Genomic DNA, 19,947 nt, shown 5'->3' with positions numbered 1-19,947 from the left:
TCATTCATGGGAGTAGTTAAGAGATAATGAGGATATAAAATGAATTGCCATTAGGTTAAAGATTCAAATTCTATTTTTAAATAGGTAAGAGAAACAGGTAGTCTGGTGTTTGGAACAAAAAGAAGAAATGGATTTCAAGTTTAGGAGAATTCTAGTGTACATTTGCATAGGAGAAGCAAGGTTTGCTGGGTATAACAGAGCAGCTAAACATCTTTAATTAATGCATTGGAAAGATTACCAGAAGCAGAATGGCGAACCAAAGCTAAGCAGATTTCAATGTAGAAATCAAACCCAAGTTCATCAAACTGCTCACAATGTGGAGAAATATCAGTAACTTCAGGTGCTTCATCAAAGAAAACCAAGGCATTCATGAAAATCATTTTAAGGCTCATTTGAATTTGGGTAGCTAATTTTATGTGTATTAGTCTAGATATTCACAAATTTGATACGTTGAATGGTCTAATTGAACTATTTTTGGTGTTTCTATTGTTTCATGGCACCTTGGGGACAGACAGACAGCCCCTTTTTTGGTCAAAGAATTTAAACAAATTGCAATACATACACCGTGATTAAAAACAAATTCAACATACAAAGAAGCTTACATAATACTTACTGAGCAAACCGTCGAAAGAACTATCACAAACAAAATAGAACTTGATGGATGTTGAAAGCTGAAATATTCTCTATTGTTATTCTATCAGGACTGTGACTGAAGATGTTTGACGACATTGTTATCCACCTGGAACGCCTTGGCAAGAATATCAGGACCAATGGTTACCACACAGGGATTCTGGCTGCCCAAAGCAGCGAAAGCGACAGCATAAGTTTTCCCTATATTAAACTGGAAGTGAATTAGACCAACTGGGAAGACAAAAAAATCTCCAGGATATAGGACTATGGTGAAAAGGTGATTTGTCGTGTTGGATGTAACAATGCCAACATAAAGTGTTCTTTACAAGAAAACCAGGATGTCTGTGGCGCGAGGGTGAGTGTGAGGGAGTTTTAGGCCACCGTAGGGTGCATAGTCGATTTGAGCCAGAGAGATGCCAAAGAGTGTTAGGTCCTGGTCTTTGTTCAACATTGACAGCTGTGACTTTCGATCCTAATTGATTTGGTGCGTTTCCTGCCATGTTAAGCTCTGGAAAGAAGTTTTGTGCTTTGACAAGCTTTAGATCCTTGCATACCTCCCCATTGACAAATACTACATGATTGACATATAGTGTAGATTCGTTGGTATCAGTCCATGACAAATACAAATACAAATACAATTTTTGTTTTTTCAAACTTTTTTCGTTCAATGCCGACTGGCACTTTTACTTGCCAGAATATAGTTTTTCTTAATTTCATTTTTGAAATAGGATACTCTTGAATATAAAAGTAAACCAATACAAATATATATAAGTATATTTTACATAAAAAAAATAATTTTTTAAAGAAAAATTCACTATGTCTTTTACTTTTTTAATTTACAAAAAAAGGATTTCTTTTTGTTAAAGAAAGAATTTTTGTTCTTTAATTTTGTTTGAAGAGACCCATTTGGTTTATTATTTAAATTTTAAACTTAGATAATTTGATAAATATGTATATATTATGAGATGTTATTATCTTTTTTTTGGACTATGAAAAAAATTTGACGGTGTTTTGTTATTGTAATATAGAAAAAAAATTGTTAAGGTTAAAAGTTTAACCGTACCGGAAAAAAAATTTAAATTCGCAAGAAAATCTTATAAAATCTTAATTATTATAATATATAATTAATCATTTATAATCTTAAATTGTGTAGAATATATTAAAATATTATATTATTTATAAATAATTGATCCTTATATAATTTGATATTGTGAATGGTTAATCGAAAAATTATAGGAAAAAAATTATAAGTAAAATGCTTCCAATCGGCAAGTATCCTACAATTTTTTGTTATTTACCTGTTGAAACCATCCAACTTGCTACTCGCTAGTTTTTTTGCTTGTTTTAATATAAATTTATGACTTTATATTTGATTCATAGTTTTTTTTTTTTGGCAGTTCAATACAGCCTACAGGGTGAACTTGAGGCCATGAAAGCTGAATTGGCAATGATGCGAGAGGAGAAAATAAGCATGGAAGCATGGCTAATAGCAGCGGAAAGTGTACTTGAAGAGAAGAAGAAAGTGTTTTCAGAGTATAAAGCCATGGAAAAACTGGCTGATGACTTGCTGGACGTTGTCGTTGGGGCAGGAGTTGATAACCTTCAGGAGAATGATGGTCGGAACCTTAGCGAGGAAAGCATGAAGGGCTTGATAGAGGAAGCTATGATCAGGGACTTTTTTTTTTTTTCTAAATCAAAAGGTTACAAAGCTAGTCAAGACTAGCAAAAACATAATCCCCAATACCATTACAAACCCGCATGAGTGTCAAAGATCTCCTAAAAATAAAACGAAGAAAAGCACCCTGCAATCTCCAAAATTCAAGAGCAATCAAGATACAAAAACAAGTATCCAAAATATGACAAACAATGAAATAGCCCACCACACTCGAGTTTTGAAGGAAAATATAAACAACTAATCATCGAAAGCAAGACAAGAATCAAAGATATCAAGTAATGACCTGTTGATGAAGAATCAACCACATCATCATAAGACACACAACCACCATGTGCCAATTATCGAATACTAGTTGCTAGCATTATCATCTAAATCCCTCTGTTTCAATTTCATCAGCTTCTCAATAATAATTTCTTCATCACCATTAAACGACAACTCGAGACATTTCCCAAGCTCTAAGGTTTTAATGGCCTCTTCTCTATGTATCGAATTTACCGGTCAAATATCATATGCTATAATCTTTTTCAAGGATCACAGGGGATAAGTAATACATAATGGAACCCTTGAAACCTTCTTCCTATTCCATCTGTAGTTTTTTCGTTTCTTTTTCTTTTTTTTTCAGATTCTTCCTACCTGAGTAATCTCGCGGACTTTACTGAAGTGTTGAACGAAGCTCAACCTCGCGGGAGACGCCCCGCTGATGGTGGAAATATTGGCGAAGGCATGAGGGCAGCCAAAGAAATGTAGAAATTGTGGATTAAGTGCACTTCTGACTTGTTACGAATCAAATTAAAGCACAGCCAAAGAAATGCAGAGATTGCGGATTAAGTGCCATAGTTGCATCTGGAGTTGGTATCTATGCTCCATTATAAAGTTCGAGCGTTTTCTTTTTATACTAGAGTAACCAAGAAATAATGATGATGTAAGAGAACTGTCTTTGGTTCACATTCAATTTAGTTTGCGTAAAACATGGTTAAAGATTCAGATTCCATTTTTAAATAAGTGAGAGAAACAGATATTTTTACATGTTAAATAAATAAAAAATATAAAATTTACATGTTTAATAAATGTATAAATAATTTAAAAATAAATTAAAATAATAATTTATATATTATGTAAATATATAAATAAATTATATGTCAAATAAATTGTTAACAAAACAAATAAATAAATAATTTAATTATCCATTTTTTGAAATCTATCAAATAAAATAATTTTTTTAAAGAAAATCTAAAATATCCGTGAATCAAATGACTCCTAGGTAATTTTTTGGATGATCTAGACTGCAAAAGCTTTTAAAATGACTTGGCATTTGATCTAACTTCCTACATGAGATTGATCCAGAAGCAATGATAGTGATGATGTCGTAATGCCGTCATTTCACCAAATATAATATACGACTTTCTTGTTATGTCCCACATTTTGTTTTTGTTAGGAGCATTCATGCATGTCCCATGCTCCCACATCCACTGCCCAAAGTAAATAGCAATCTTTGCTCCTAGTCAAAAAAGAGGCGCGGAAATAACTCCTTTTTGTCTAAAAAAAAATATTAAAAATGTAATTAATAGTAAATATAATATTAACTTTAAATTTGAATTTAATTTAAAATTTGAGATTTAAAATTCGATTCAAACTCGATTAATTTTATTTTTAAGTTTGAATTCAACTTAAATTAAAATTTGAATTATTCGAACTTATTCGATTAGTCTCAATTAATATATAAAAATAAGATAGATTTTTATATTAGATAAAAATTTGATTATTTATATTCAAACTTAAATTTAAAATATTTTATTAATTAAAATATATTAAAATATAAAAGTTTGATTAAATTCATGAATTATTCAAACTGAATAAAAAAATGTTCGAATTCGATTTGAATAATAAATCGAGTTATTTGAACTTGAATTAAATTAAATAATAATTAAATTAAATTTAAATTTTATTTAAATCAAATTCAAATAATTATTAAATATTAATATATTATTTATACCTCTAAATACATGAATATGACTAAAAAATAGTCTTGTTAGTAGTCATATATATTGAGGTATTTAGCGGCATGGAGTCTACGAGGTTGTTAGCCATAGGTCGACAGCAGCTCGAGTCATGCAAAAAAGAAAAACGGTTATCTGACTGACTGGCAACAGATTCTCTCTCTACTTCATACGATATGATTTTTCTGGTTCTTTTATTTCCTTCTAATCTCCATCTTCTCCTTTCATCGCATCATTTGGTTAGTTGTGGTCATAACAGGTTAGCTCTCCCTGTTTTTAAACCTAGTTGGAGGTTCGGTTCTTGCTCAGATTATAAGATTTCCCTCTCTGGTTTGGTGTCAGGGAGAGAAAGTTATCTTTTTTTCATATCATATATTTTGAAGCTATCCTGTTAATTAGTTCAAGAATGGCGTCTGCAGGTGTATAGTTTTTAAAGCTATGTCTCCCCTCCCTGAATAAGGCTTTTAGGCCTCACTTGGATTCAAAGGCAACTCCTGTTAATTAATCTCACCATTCATTTAAATAATCCTTAATGTGTTTTTTCTGCTAACTTTGTAATGATTATAGTTCAATTGCTAATAATCCGAAATATAAAAAAAAAAATAATTTCGTCTCTGTTATCTTTGATGAGATACTCCACAAAAATCCAAATATTAATGATTTTTTTTTTAAATTTTAATGTTGCAATTATTATTTTTTTAAGATTAAATGTAAATATGTCAATATTTTGATCAGGTATTTCCTAAAGCTTCACCACTAGATTCCTGACATATCGAGGGGAAATTGCAAGACTACTAGAAAGTGGAAGGCTTAATATGTTGGACATTGCGTGGTTTAAAATTAGCCAAAAGCCACTGACCGTCAAGGGATAATTAGGGAAATCAATGACTAAGATATAAAGTGAGTAGAATATTTTTATTTTTATTTTAAATTTTTATGTTATATTTATTTTGTATTCATATTTAATAAATATTTTAAATTTATCTTTATTTTTGTATTTGAGATTATTTAATAGGTATGCAATAATTTTTATACCCATAATATTTTGAAAAAAATAAAAAAAAATAAAAACTTTAGCTTTCTCTTTATTTTTGTTTTATATATTTATTTATTGTTATAAATAAATTAATATATGTTTTAAATAAAAATATATTACTTCTAAATAATCTAAAATAATAATTTATATTATTTAATAAAAATTTTATTTACTAAATATATATAAATATATAAACAGAATATGATATAAATATAGGACAGTACCATATTACTCATTTTCACTTCTATAGCCGATAAAAAGTTTAAAATATACCCATTCTCATATCCATTCTACAATGTAACATCTATTCTCATATCTATTTGGGTAAAAAATCATGGTTTTTTATTAAGTATGAGTAAAATTAATATTTTTAAATATAACACATGCAATGTGAGGCCTCTTACAAATAAAAATGATGTTTTTTTTATAAAAAAAATTAGGATTTTAGAGTTAATACCCATATTTACTTCTAATAATTAAAAAAACAAATTAGGGTATATAGGATTCAAATAGGATTAAAATCTGAATTTGATCCTTTTATTATACTAATTTTACTGTTTAGTCATTCTACTTCAAAATTTTTTAGAATTTAATCCTTTTTTTTTATTAAAAGTATATTTAAAAGAATAATTAACAATAATATTAACATTTTACCCTAAATTGGAATGACATAAAATTTTAATGATTACCTGATATGTTGAGATGGATTAATTTTACAGTTACAAAACATATAAAAAAAATTATATTATATTTTATTAATAATAATTAATATTTTTTAAGCTCTAGAAAACCAAGTTTTAGTCTTTTTTACTAAAAATAGTTTTTTTGTCCTAATATATTTAGGCGGTCAAAAGAATAACTTAACATGTTATGGTATCAACAAAAAATTAATTAACCAAGTCAATTTGATTATAAAATTTTAATATTATTATCAATTCTTTCGTAATTAATATATATATGTTATCAATTCTCTTTAAATTGATTTTTATAAAAATATAATTATTAAAATTAAGGTGCAAGAATAACCAAAACCACATTATTGAAATGGTAAAAGTAAAAAAAAAAAAAAAAAAATCAAATTCAGACTCAACCATTCACACTTTCATACCTAATCTCCAATCTATTCTCTCTTTAAAAATTGGTCAGCCATGAGGGTCACTCTCCATCAATATTATACATGATCATCTCGTTGTCTGTTTCTTTCTTTTTATATGTATATATATGTATATATATATATATATATACATTTTTTTTTTTGCAGGCATGATTATCCTGAAAATGTCAATCAAACGTAAGGAATGACCTAATTTATGTGGAGTTTGCCAGGTACTTGCATTACTTTATTGTAAATCAATTTGGTTTATTGCATTTCTCTACAGCACACGAAGGAGAATAATTATAATAAAAAAGCATGATGTTCACATCGAAATTATTCAATGTTATCAATTTGTAATAAACAATTTATGAAGATTAGACTTTGAACTTACGAACTCATCTTCAATGGACATTTATGTTTTGTTAATGGTCGAAAGCAGTCGGACGATTCTCGAGCGACTTGTTGAAATGTTGCCCGATGATGATCTGTCTTGAAAAAAAAAATTATATGAAGTTTCATAGGTAGAGTTTATGAAATTTTTTTATTAAAAATAAATAAATTAAAATTAAAGTTAAAAATAAAAATTGATAGATTAAAAAATTTCATCACATAGATCAAACATACAAAATTTAAAAAATTTTAATAAATTTTGATATATTTATTAAATAGATATTTTTAGTAAAAATATTAATAGAATTTTTACCATTAAATAGGTATCGATCAAATTTGTATTATAAATAATATTTTTAATTTTTTTTTACATATTATTATTTTTACATTGAATTTTGTCAATCTATTGGTTTGAATTTTTATTTACTCATTTTTTATAAAAAAACTTCATAAATTTCACTTATAAAATATGATTAATAAAAATATAATTTTATTAATATTATTATAAACGAATAGCAAACAAATAATAAATAAATAAATTTTAATCGAATCATAAACGAGCTTATTTGTGAATATAAATAAATGAACAAACATTTGTTCATGTTCAGTTCATTTAATAAATGAATGCACAAATAATATTTAAGATATTTTGTTAAGCTTAATAAACGTTACATATATATATATATGTTTAAGATATTTTGTTAAGCTTAATAAACTTTACATATATATATATATATATATGTTTAAGTAGTTGGGATTAATGAAAGAGAACATTCCACAAAAAGTCATAAGATATATAGTAAAATTGACATTTTATCTAAGAGATTTGGCATAATTTGGATAATGACTCTATATTGCTAATTCTAAATAATAATAATAATAATAATAATAATAATAATAATAAATCTTTAATATTCAGTGCCTAATATGATCAGCTGGAAACGGCCAAATCTAAAAGTTACAAACAGATCATGACGCAAAATGCATGCTTAAACAAATTTGACCTTTTCAAGTTTGTTTGATTTTGCATCAAAATTTATGTAAAAAAATTATATCAGTCATCTTTAATAAGATGATATATATTTTTTAATGTATATTAAAATAAATAAATAAAATATGTATCAATTTCTTAATCTTAGATGCAAAATTGAAAATATTTCAGTAAAAATTTTCAATTTAAAAGAAAAATAAAATTCTGTTCTTTCAAGTAAATTCTTAACATGAAAAAGAAAATTATGGAACCTTTTTTTTAATTTTAACACCAAAAATAGTTTAAAATAAAATTAAAACAAATCAATTAGTGAAGAATGGATACTGAAAACCAGATCTTAATTAAAAAATTCTTTAAAATTAAACAAAATCAGAGAGTGATGCAGTCAAATAAAATTGGATTCCATTAGATCAACCCAAAATTAAGTATCGGTAAATCTACCATGCAGTTGGTAAGGGGGAAAATATTACAGGGGAGGTTGTGTCTTTTGATGATAATATTAGGGGGTTTTTATTTAACCGTCTATATATACCAACTCACTGTGCAACAGAAAGCACTGAGTAGCTGTTACAACGGTTAAAACACAGTCGTCGGAATTTGAAGCAAAGGGCGCATAAAATACTATACAATTCATATACTTGTATTTTATTTTCAGCAGTAATTTCTATGATCAATTAATTATACTGATTGCTGTTTGTTTCTTTGGATTATTATTGTTTTAATTTTGCTCCTGACCAATGGACGCGTGCCTTTAATTTCTTTTTGTCCCAGAAGATAAGAAGGATGCAAGTTAGAGATGAACAAGCAGGCCGCCAAAGGTTAGAGAAAATTGCCAAAGTTACAGCAATCTCTCTTATCACCTGCAGCCATGATTTCTTCCTATACATTAATTACAATTTTTTTGGGTTAATATGTAATTTGGCTTGTTAACTGTATTTTTTTTTTATGATTTTATACCTACAAAAATGGAGAAAATAAAAAATTAATTAGAAATTATTATCTTTGGATCTATATTTTATATTTAGTTTGGTTTAAATTCGGATATGGTATGTTTTAATTTGGTTCAATTTGATTTTTGGATAAAAAGTGGTAAAATAAAAAATATTCAAATCAAATTGAATTATATATTTATATTAGTTTATATATATAAAATAAAATAGTTATTTTATATTTAGATCTATTTAAATTAATATAAAAGTTAAACAAATAATTAAAAATAATTAATTTTTAAAAATTGATAAACAAATTAAATTGATAAAAATTTAATTCAAATCATTTTTGTACTTCAAAGAGATCAATTCTAATGTAAATCAAATTTTAAAAATTTTTAATATCATGTATTAACCGAAATAATCGAATCAATCCGATCCAATCCTCGCTTATAATCCCCTAGCCTTAGTTCTATCCAGTCTCGCAGCTTTTTGGTGATTTCCTCGTGGAGTCATTGCTTCAAATTTTCAAATATTACAATCTTATACACTAAAAATAAATGAATGAAAAGACATTAAGTTGATAATATCTTATTTTCTATGCACTGCTAAATTTTTTAAATTATACAAATAGTGTTAGAATTTAAACTTTTTAAAATTTCACAAATAGTGTCAAAATTTTAACTTCACTCGGATATATTAATATCGATAGTTTTTAATTTTATAAATAAAATTTAAAAAAGTAATATTTTATTTTTAATTATTTTTATATTTTATTATACCTGGAAATATATATATATATATATATATGTCGCCATGTTAATTAAGTATCACTTAATGGGATTTTTTTAAATATACAATTTTTTTTCTATAATTAAACTATATATGAGTGCATGACGTGGTTAGACTTGAATGGTCTCTGATATATATTTAATTTCTTTAATTAATTTCCCTTTAAAGTTTAAGAAAAGAAGGCTTACATGTTTCTTTTTTTTTTTTTTTTACGTGGATCTGAAGAAATTATTTAGAAAAGAACCTGAATATTATCTTCATATTGACTGATCGGAAGAGTATCTTTGTAACTTCAATCTGTCTACAGCTCATTTGGGGCATTTTCAAGACGAGAGAAAAAACAAGGCACGCAGAAGTGCCGATATTCCTCCGCTCGCACGAAAAGAGGTGAAATATACAAACAACAACTTCGTTTGGAATTAATGTGTTTCAATAATAAAAAGTTGCATGGAATTATTTTTTCCTTTTCTTTTTCTCTTTGATCAAACAATCGATACGCTCACAAGCATTTGATTCTACTCCCCCCTTGTGTCCTGACTGGCTTGCAGGAAAAGAAATCATAGCAAAAACAAAAAGGAGCAACTCCAAGCGCAAAACATCAGGCCTTCTGGTATCATATGGATAATTATTTTTTAGCCTCTCTTCTTGTTAGAATATCTTGTTAATCTTTAATTTGCCTGCCTACCCAAACAGAAAGCAAGGAAGACTCTGAATAGAATGACAGTTGCAGTCGCAAAGATAAGAGGGGAGACCATGTTAATGAAGATGTTGTTAGAGGAAGAAGCAACAGCACTGGGAAAAGTAGTTGAAAAGGTTCATAGAATGAAGAGGAAAATTGAGCTTGTTAGGCTAGCAGTTTATCTTTGTAACGAAGGATAAACTCATTGTCAAGAGAATCTGAGTTTATGTTTATATATGAAATGTGTGTTTCCATCAGCTTTGTTACAGTGAATGTGAGGATCGTGTTTGCTTTTGCACTTGCCGTGTGTATAGGATGCTTACTGCTTAATAAAATTGCCCATTTGTTTGGGTTTTGACGTTTCGCGAGGCAAATTCAAGGCTTCATACCAGCAAATAGCAGTGCGCAAGGCTGCTGATTCAAAGAATTGGGCCACATCAAATCAATCACCAGATTAACCAAGCAAAAGCCATATAATTATTTGAAATTAGGGTTCATGATCAACTAGATCTCTGCTTGTATTGCAGTCCCAATTAACCATTTTATACAATAAGGCCCAACCCAGTTAACAAGCATTTTTAGTTGAGGTGCGCCATGCCAAGTTAATGATAGTTGAAAGCCTGGGACCCTTGAACGTGAGAAGAACAATGGCTACTTCACAATTTAAAATATGATATAAAAATATAAAAATGATATAATTTAAAATTTTATAAAAAATCATATATAATTAACAAATTAAAAAATATATTTTATATTTTTTCATCGATTAAAATTATGATACATAATTTTTTTATAAAACATAACATAAATATTTGTATAAAAAATAGACCACGTGCATACTATGAATGCACGTATTAAGAGGTATTATTCACTAATAGACATTTTAAGTAAAAGAATCTTTCATTGATTTCAAGCATTCAAAATTACATACCATCCAATATTTTTGAATTAAATTCATAAAAACATTTTACTTCCTCGTATTGTTCCTTAGCCTTACTCAAAAAGCTCATAAAACGTTACCCATTTCTGTTGGTTGGAGTAGCTTCTTCTTACCGTAAAATATAGAGAAGGAGGTTTTAAGCATATCTTATTATATTATAAAACTATTGTATTTTTTTAAACTTAATTCTCAATGTCTTACAGTTTTTGTCATGTCATCACTATTATTTTATTTTATTTTATTTTTACAAAAAAAGAAAGAATTTCTTTTTGTTAAAATCCCTTTTTTTTTTGTTTCTTTTTGTTTGAAGAGACCCATTTGATTTATTATTTAAATTTTAAACTAAGATAATTTGATAAATATGTATATATTGTGAGATGTTGTTGTAATTTTTTTTTTCACTATGAAAAAAACTGACGGCGTTATGTTAGTGTATTACAGCAAAAAATTGTTAAAAGTTTAACTTTACTGGGGAAAAAAGGTCTAAAGAGAGAAGATAAAAGAAGAAAAAGAAATTACAGATTAATTTTTCTTTAAAAAATGAAGTGATTATGACATAGAACAAATGCGAGAAATTAAGAATTATTAAAAAAAATTACGTGGCTATGAAAACGGAACAAATGCAAAAAAATTAGGAATGTGTTAATATTATCGATACAAATCATTGTCATCATTATTTTATTTTCGATTACACCAAATTATAACTATATTAAAAAATTACCAACAATCTCTTCAGAGTGATTGAAAAAAATAGTGTGTAAACTTGAGATTGGAGTCCAAGTAATCCAACATCCACCCTATATATATATATATATATAAAGACAAAATTACCAAAGAAAAAGCTTTATTGATAAAAATTAAAAAAAAGGTGCACTTGAAGAGAAGTGGAGAGTGCTTTCAGAGTAAAAAGCCATGGCAAAACTGGCTGATGACTTGCTGGACGTTGTCATTGAAGCAGGAGTTGATAACCTTCAAGAGAATAATGGTCAGAACCTTAGCGAGGAAAGCATTAAGGGCTTGATAGAGGAAGTTACGAGGGACTTTACTGAATTGTTGAACGAAGCTCAATCTCGCGGGAGCCGCTCCGCTGGTGGCGGAAATATTGGTGGAGAGCATGAAGGCAGTTCTAGCTATCACAATCTTGATATTGCAAACGAAGCACCTGGAAATATTGAGGGTGGCGCCAAGGGTGGTGGCAACAACGAGTTACGTGAGCGGCGTATGGGGTTTGGGTCAAAAGATGTGGTGTATGGGGCATGGCGTTTGTGTCTATTCTAATCGTGATCGGGTCAACGATGTCGTTGCTTTTTTTTTTTTTTTTAATTTATAAAAGTGTAAAACTCTTATAAGGGAAATACGATTGACGTAGTTAAAATATACGCCCACGTCTTTTATTCAAAACTTCTTAATTATTAGGTTAAGAAGCGGAAGGCAACATTGAGGATTTAGGTTGTCCCCTTATTTGCTGTGTTGGAAGTTTTTAAATTTCATGAAATATTATATTATTTAATAAATAGATTATGTATGAACCCTATAAATGAATACAGTAACTTGTCTTAAGAAAACTTAAATGAAGTTTTCAAAACTTTTAAGTGAAGTTTGTAAAATTTTTTATTAAAATGATTAAAAATTAAAAATTAAAATTAAAATTAAAATATTTTATTAAATAAATTAAATGTGTAAAAAATTTTTAAAAAATTAAAAAATTTTAATTTTTTTTGACTAATCATTTTTAATAAAAATTTTGATAAAACTTTTACTTTTGAATAAATGCTAATTAAATTTGAATTATAAATAATATTTTTAATTTTTATTCTGTTAATTTTTTTATTAAAATTTTATTAAATCACATTTAAAAAATACTTTACAAATCTCACTTTGAATTCTATCTATATTTTACTTTGATCTACCTGCCCAGACCCTCAACATCAACATCTTAGATATTCTTAGCTTTTCTGAACATGCACGTAACCAAAGAGTAATATTTAATCAGCTAACATATTTTTTTATTAAGAATGTCACAAAATAAAAATAAAAAAATTTACAAATATTAAAATTAAAATTCATATTTATTAAATATTTTATTATAAAAAATACTAATAAATTTTTTCTTTTCAACTCATTTTATATCTAAAATATTTTTTTCTAGCTTGACAATTCCACCCAGCTGAGCCATTATTTTTTATTAATATTAATATTCTTAATTAAGAAGTTAAAAAGAAAAAAAAGACAATAAAAACAATTACCGGTTTTAAAGGATTAGTACAAGTCGACCAACTCAGCAACAAGTGAGAAAGTCCAGTCTAATTTTTCTCCTTGGTATTGTTCTAGAAAAACTATTAATTAAAACTAAATTTTGGGTTTACAATTTGTTGCAAAAATTAGATATGGGTTAACTCAATCCCAAGTCCCAACCCAAATCCTATTCATCTCTACAAACCTGTTACTAGCATGAATTAGAAAATCATATGCAGATGTACTTGTTCCCGTTAATCCGAAAATTTCGTATGGCGGAAACGAAAAGGGCATGACGATTGCGATGGCCGAATATTAAGATCATATCAAACATGGGCGGCCTTTTATAGAATTAAAGCTTCGATCCAAAGTCATCTCTATAAAATCTCAATCATGGCCCTTAGGTGGGTAGAACCCTCAATGGTCCATTGGTATAGCTTGAAAATTGTTTTATTTTTATGAAATTGTAAGCCCCTTTTTTTTTAAACGCTGCTTCTTGCCTTCTCTTTTTATGTCTTGGGAATGTCGGATTAGGCACTCGTATGCTTTCTAAAACTAATAACGAACACCTTTTATTTACATGCAATTATTGAATCCTGAACTCGAAATCCATTTCAAAATTGAGTTAGATAACAGCCAAAAAAAGTTGGAGATTGATGCTCGCCGGAGATGATATTTCTCCATGGGTTCAGCCGGGACAAATCTCTGCCATCCATGCTGGTTTATGCATTCTTTTTTCATGCGAATATGACCAAGGAAAGAAAGGAAGGAAACTTTTATTATTTGCTTTGAGATTCACCCTTCTGTTCCCCAACAGTTGACAATTGACACATTAAAATCGAGATTTGATCTCCAAACATTCAAGGTTGTTAAGATCATTGCAAATCATGGTCTATCAACTGAACTTCACACATTATAGATCATACAGATAGCTGATTTCATAACACATTAGAAACAACCTGACTTACTTGCAACTCATATTCTGATTAAGCATGCAATAAGACATTCAAGATGTACTTACAACCATATTGAGAAACCAAGGTGAAAGGATAATATACTCAAAGGAAACAGAGAGTTCACAAAATGACTAAATCTATCATTTGCCAGTGAGTTACGTATCTGGAATTACCAAATAGATACTCAATGCCGAACTGCTTCCCTACTAGAAGAAGATGAACCAATCCTCTGGAATACCTTTGTGCTGAATATATCTTTCCTTACTTTTCCTCTAAACTTGAAATGCTTCTTAAGACGATTTTTTATTGAAGAACAACTGTCATTCCATCGTGGGGTTGATGGAGCCCAGTTTCTCCTTAGTTTTTCCTTGATATGGTTTGAGACCTCATCATCTTCCTGGTCTTCAGATATCATGGCACCCCTGCTCCTTCGCAAAGATCTTAAAGCCACTTGCAAAGGTTCTGAAACTGATACAGATTCTTCTAGTGCTCCAACGGTTTTGAGGCACAACGGACAGGGAGGTTCATTAATCTGGGACTTCAGGGTAACTTGCTCCAAGCATTCAGCATGGAACACGTGGCTGCAGGGTAGAACCCCAGCAGTTGGCATGTCACCACCTCTAATTATTCGATGTGAACTCCAGGGGGACTTCTGCCACAAAAGTTTTCCGCAAACTCCACACTTGTTGTCTACCACAGGACCAATAGGGGACCTCAGGCTCTCTACATCCATATGCTCCGCCATTTCAAACTTTTCTCCATCTAACCCCAGATCATAACTGCTGGCACTGCTCCACCTAAAACCTTCTCTTCTAGAGCTAGCACTGGGGTCTGGTGATGCTTCAGACCTTTGAAGTTCAGAAAGGGTTTTGTGAAACTTGCGCTCAACACTGGAGCTGGTTTCATGCCAGTGAAATGGTGAGAAGCGATCTTCACTGGGTGTCAACTTGCCAACATCGTTAATGTCAGCATCACCAAAGCCTTCAGAATCCGAGACAGGGTTGCGAAACACTAGTGGGTAAACTGCTTTTGTCATGTAAGAACATCGACCAGAGAAGTTGCGGTTAGGAAATGAGAAGAGCTGCTTGCTAGTGGATTCCCAGAGACTAGACTCAGAAAGTGAGGAAAGGGATCCAAAGCTAGGGGATGCTGCAGTTGCTTTAAAAACATATTGCCTCTGCAAGAAGAACACCAAAAAGAGTGAAATTCTTGATGACAAGCTTTTTCTTATTAAACTGATATCAAACCCAACAAGTTGAAACACAAGTCACCTCAGCGGAGCAAGGGAACCAAGAGGTCTGGGGAATTGGTCCTGATAATTAAAAATAGGTTAAGAAAGCAAACATATGATAGAACAAATAACACGAAATCTATAAAAGTGAAACTGCAAATAATAGTTAAATCTGACTTGAGAAAAAACAATTAGTCTGCCCTAAATCATATATAATAAACTTCATTTTGGTTGATTGGTTTAAAATTCAGGGAAATGGTCATTGGCAAACTAGCTATAGCCTTCTAAAAGGAGGAGAGAAAGATATCTACAGAATTTGATTAAGCATATGACATCCCTCACTTCGTACATCTTTTTTTTTTTGGTGAACTACAGTTTCACCTCACAATACAAGTCACTGCTCTGGAAACACCCATCACTTCTGCAATTTCACAAAATGTTTCAAGTTTTAACAGCATGATCAACATATTATAATCAGCATTTTACTGTTGTATTGTAAGAGACTACTATTAATAAGCACGACACCATGGATCCATGATCTGAGAGCATCATTTATGCAACAACCCCAATAGGCTGAATCAGGCTAGCCTCAACTAACAACCTAAACTAAAAGGGATGAATCAGCCAATCCACTAAAACCGATATATAGATATAAGCAATGGAACAGAAGCTTGGGAATAAAAAAAATATTATAGTAAACTACCAGCCAGAATTGGGTCAACTGACTTGATTCTGCCAGCAAAAGTGGCAGTTTATTTTTATTTACTTTTTGCCCTACAAAACTCAGAAGCAACAGAAACTCATCATGAAGGAGAATTGGCTACACCATGGGTGGCAGACAAGCTCAACGCCCAAAAGTAATCATTAATAGAGGACCCCTCAAATGTTTAATGAACCCTATAGTGCTGGTTATCTCAACTCTCAAGGCTGAACCAGAGGATTAACATTTTAAATATATCTTCGATGGGAATGAGAAATTAGTTTCATTCACAGAAGTAGAAAAAATTTCAAGAGAAAATTATATGCCAGTCTAAAAGACCTTTTAGACATTCATGCAATTTAGATGCATAGTTATAATTCTAACAAGGTATTGATTCAGATGAATCAGAACACATCATCATCATGAAAAATCAACCTAGTATTCTATCTATCCTCTAATTCCGAAGCACAGATCATTTTCCAATTTTGCATTTATACATTCTTGAACAATTCACTAAATGATAAGACAACATCCTATTATGAAAAATCATAAAATTAAAATTGGTATGATAAGGCAAAACCTATGATAATAGAAATCATTAATGGTAAGATAGAGAAGATAAGGAATGAGGGTAATCATAATAAATAGTCAGTAATGAACAGTTAAAGTATTCATTGCATTATGGCAACTAAAGACTTCCAAGAATCTATGATATCATGCCACTTATCTGTTCCGATATTAACCAATTATAGGTATCCAAACTATTTTCATCAGCCCTTCATTTCAGAAAAGATAATTAACTATGATTATATAAATATTAGTTGACCAAAAGAAAGTATCAAGACATTTAGCATTCTGTTAAGAAGGGAAAAGATAAAAGGAAAATGCACTTAGACATGCAACACAGAAAGTGGCATCTGATATAAGATTGTAAGTCTCAATTTGCAAGAAAAATAAGAATAAAATTTAAGCAGGGAATGCCATGTGAGATAACAGAAGAAATATCAACTTAAGATTACCTCCAACATTAGGGGCAGGGAGTTCCTCTAGATTGAACCTTTGTATGGGTGAAGTCCATCGTGGTACCTGAGCACTATCAGGCGGGCTGCCAGAATAAGAGAGTGCACCATCGGAAACAGAATGGTGATGATTGATGTACTCTTCACTGCCTACCCTGCTTCTGCTACCCCTGCTATTTGAGGGCATTGATGAAACATGTAAACCTGTACCATGTGACCCATGTGGCAAACCATCTGAATGTAACCTACAGTCCCATATCCTCAATGGAGGAGGTGAAAAACTAGAGTTTGTCCTCCAATGTGGTTCATCATGATCCATGGAACAGTCCCTTCTGGTTGTTGGTGATTTTGTTCCATGTGGCCTAGCGGCCACACAACAAAGTGCACCCGTATTAGCTATATTCTATTGGCACAATAAGGTTGTCCAGTAATCTATTTTAAGATTTTCATGAAAGTATGGAACTCTACATGCTTATCAGAAATCAAGCATAGCCAAATGTCAACAAACTTAAAGCACAGATATTATTGAAGCTCACTGCGATCCACTCAAGACTTGAAGCAAACCAGAAGGCATATCAGATTCCCATCTTTGGAGGAATAACAATGGGACACAGGAGTGCACTTAAGTAACTTTCCACTCCAGTATGCCACTTCAAATAAGATTCACCACAAATCTGCTATTCCTGGCTGCATTCATCCATATGCACAATGTAATGAGCAACTGAATAAAATAATATTGTCTATCTAGAGAAAGGAAAAAAATTAATTGCTATAGATCTCAAAAATAAAATAGAAAAATAATGAAAATGAAGAGCACAAAACAATAATAAAGCCTACAAAATGCATTTTAGGATAACATAGGCATACGATTACCAAGTAATATCATACATCTAGACACGCACATTCACACTCAAAGAAACGACAATCAGTAAGTCGTACAACAGACTAACACAATGTCAATCGCTGAAAGAAGTGCAAAGAAAGTGCTGTCAATTACAAGCTTCACACTTTATTTTTCGGCACTTAATTTAAATTCAGCCACAATTTGCAAACTTTTTTTTTTTTAATTTTTGCACATTGTTAACCTCTTTTATAGCGTTTCTCATTTTAGCTGCATTTTTGTTCAAAGAATCGTAGATTTGAACAGATTTATGTTGCAGCATTCCAAAGTCTTTTTTCTTTGCAAAGCAGCATTCCACAGTCAATAAACGGGTGCAGTCAAGATTATTGCCAAAAGGCAATAATAAAGAGTGAAAACCACAGAACAAAGCAGGCAAGTATTCATTGTTAGTAACAAACCTTAAAGAACTTCTGAATAAGTGTCCTGAAAACATGAAGTAGTATTATTATGTTTCTTAACACCTTTAAACCTAAGATTATGTTCACAATAATACACCAATCTAACCTCACAATCGATCGTTGGAAACATTAAAAAAAAAAAAACTTTATTTCCAACTCCTAAACCTTATAAAAGGAAATGATAACCTCCCACTTCCAATACCTCAATGGTCCCAAAAAGATTCAAATTTTTCATCCAAAAATAGCAACTACCCATAAAAGAAAAATACTCAAAAACGGGAAAAAAAAAACCAAACAATAAGAAAGTTGCTCATTTTTATCATTTAATCAGCTAAAAAGACAAACCATAAAAAAAAAAAAAAAGAACCCATGAAGCAAAATGAAGAGAGAAAAAGAGCGTACCTTAAAATAGGCTAAACTTGAACTGGGTTATGAAGAAATCTGGGGGATTTAAGTAAAGCAAAACAAACGAAACCCTATTTTGAGCTGTTTTGAGCCATTCTATAAACGCTCTTGTTTCCTTTTCTTTGTTTTGTTTTATGATTGTTTTAGAAGGAAAAAAAAAAGGGAAAAGAAAATGAGACAAAGAGAAAGTGAATGAAGAAAAAGGCAAAGGAAGAGGATGATGTGATGTGAAGTGAAAATGACGGGGCATCGCATTTTTACTACTACAACGACAACGTTAGATTACGATAATGTCTTCTAAAAAAATTCACTACCTGACAAAGTTTTCTGTTCTTGTCCTAACAAAGTCACAGCCTTATCTTCTCTAAAAAGCCAATAAAAATTTTAAAAAAAAGTTAAATCATTAATTTAAATCAATAAAAATAATGAGAGAGTAGTTCAACTAAAAGCATGAATTACGTTTTTTTTTTTTTATCCATATAAAAAAAAAATTTTGTGTGAAAAATTCTTTTGCTTCTTTGATTTATTACTAAAATAATTCGATAAAATGATTTTTTTTTGAAGAAATTTTAAGTTTTATAGAGAAATAAAAATGAACCAAGCTAATTTTATACCAGAAGACTCAAGTTTAATAAATAAAAAAAGTTTGGCCTTTTTTTTTTTTCTTTATCAATTTTTTACTTTTTAAATAAATCACTTTAGCCTTTCTTTAAAAAAGTCCAGCTTGAGTATGATTATTTTTAATATTTCAATATTCATAAATAAAATTGTTAATTTTTTTATTTATTAATTAAATATTAAAATTTTAATTTTAATAATTAAAATTAAGTCGTGATTGTTAGTGATAAAGCTCCTAACATTTTTTTTTATTATTTACGTTTATAGTCCATTCGGATTTTATCGAACCTCTTGCGTCGTTGCCCCAAGTCATGTAATCGGTGAAAAAA

At 29.8% G+C, this 19,947-nt stretch overlaps 1 protein-coding gene and 2 pseudogenes across 1 annotated transcript; 1 reads left to right on the top strand and 2 right to left on the bottom strand.

The window, feature by feature from the left end:
- Nucleotides 1-677: 677 nt before the first annotated feature.
- On the bottom strand, nt 678-2,061 carry LOC111297405 (germin-like protein subfamily 1 member 7 pseudogene; annotated as a pseudogene).
- On the top strand, nt 2,057-12,726 carry LOC149515558 (uncharacterized; annotated as a pseudogene).
- A 1,612-nt stretch (nt 12,727-14,338) lies between these two features.
- Nucleotides 14,339-19,267, bottom strand: LOC111297330 (uncharacterized). The gene is made up of 4 exons (XM_022892046.2): nt 18,998-19,267; nt 17,297-17,983; nt 15,618-15,658; nt 14,339-15,523 (listed from the first exon to the last, which is right to left on the bottom strand). The coding sequence occupies exons 2-4, from the start codon at nt 17,613-17,615 to the stop codon at nt 14,531-14,533; spliced, it is 1,353 nt and encodes a 450-aa protein (XP_022747781.2). The 5' UTR covers nt 17,616-17,983; nt 18,998-19,267; the 3' UTR covers nt 14,339-14,530.
- Nucleotides 19,268-19,947: the final 680 nt, after the last annotated feature.

The sequence above is a fragment of the Durio zibethinus genome, chromosome 12, assembly GCF_047325235.1.
Source record: "Durio zibethinus cultivar Kanyao isolate XHJ-2024 chromosome 12, ASM4732523v1, whole genome shotgun sequence".
NCBI classification, from domain to species: Eukaryota; Viridiplantae; Streptophyta; class Magnoliopsida; order Malvales; family Malvaceae; genus Durio; species Durio zibethinus.
Note: the sequence above shows the minus strand (reverse complement) of the source record. Positions and strands in the feature narration are given on the sequence as shown.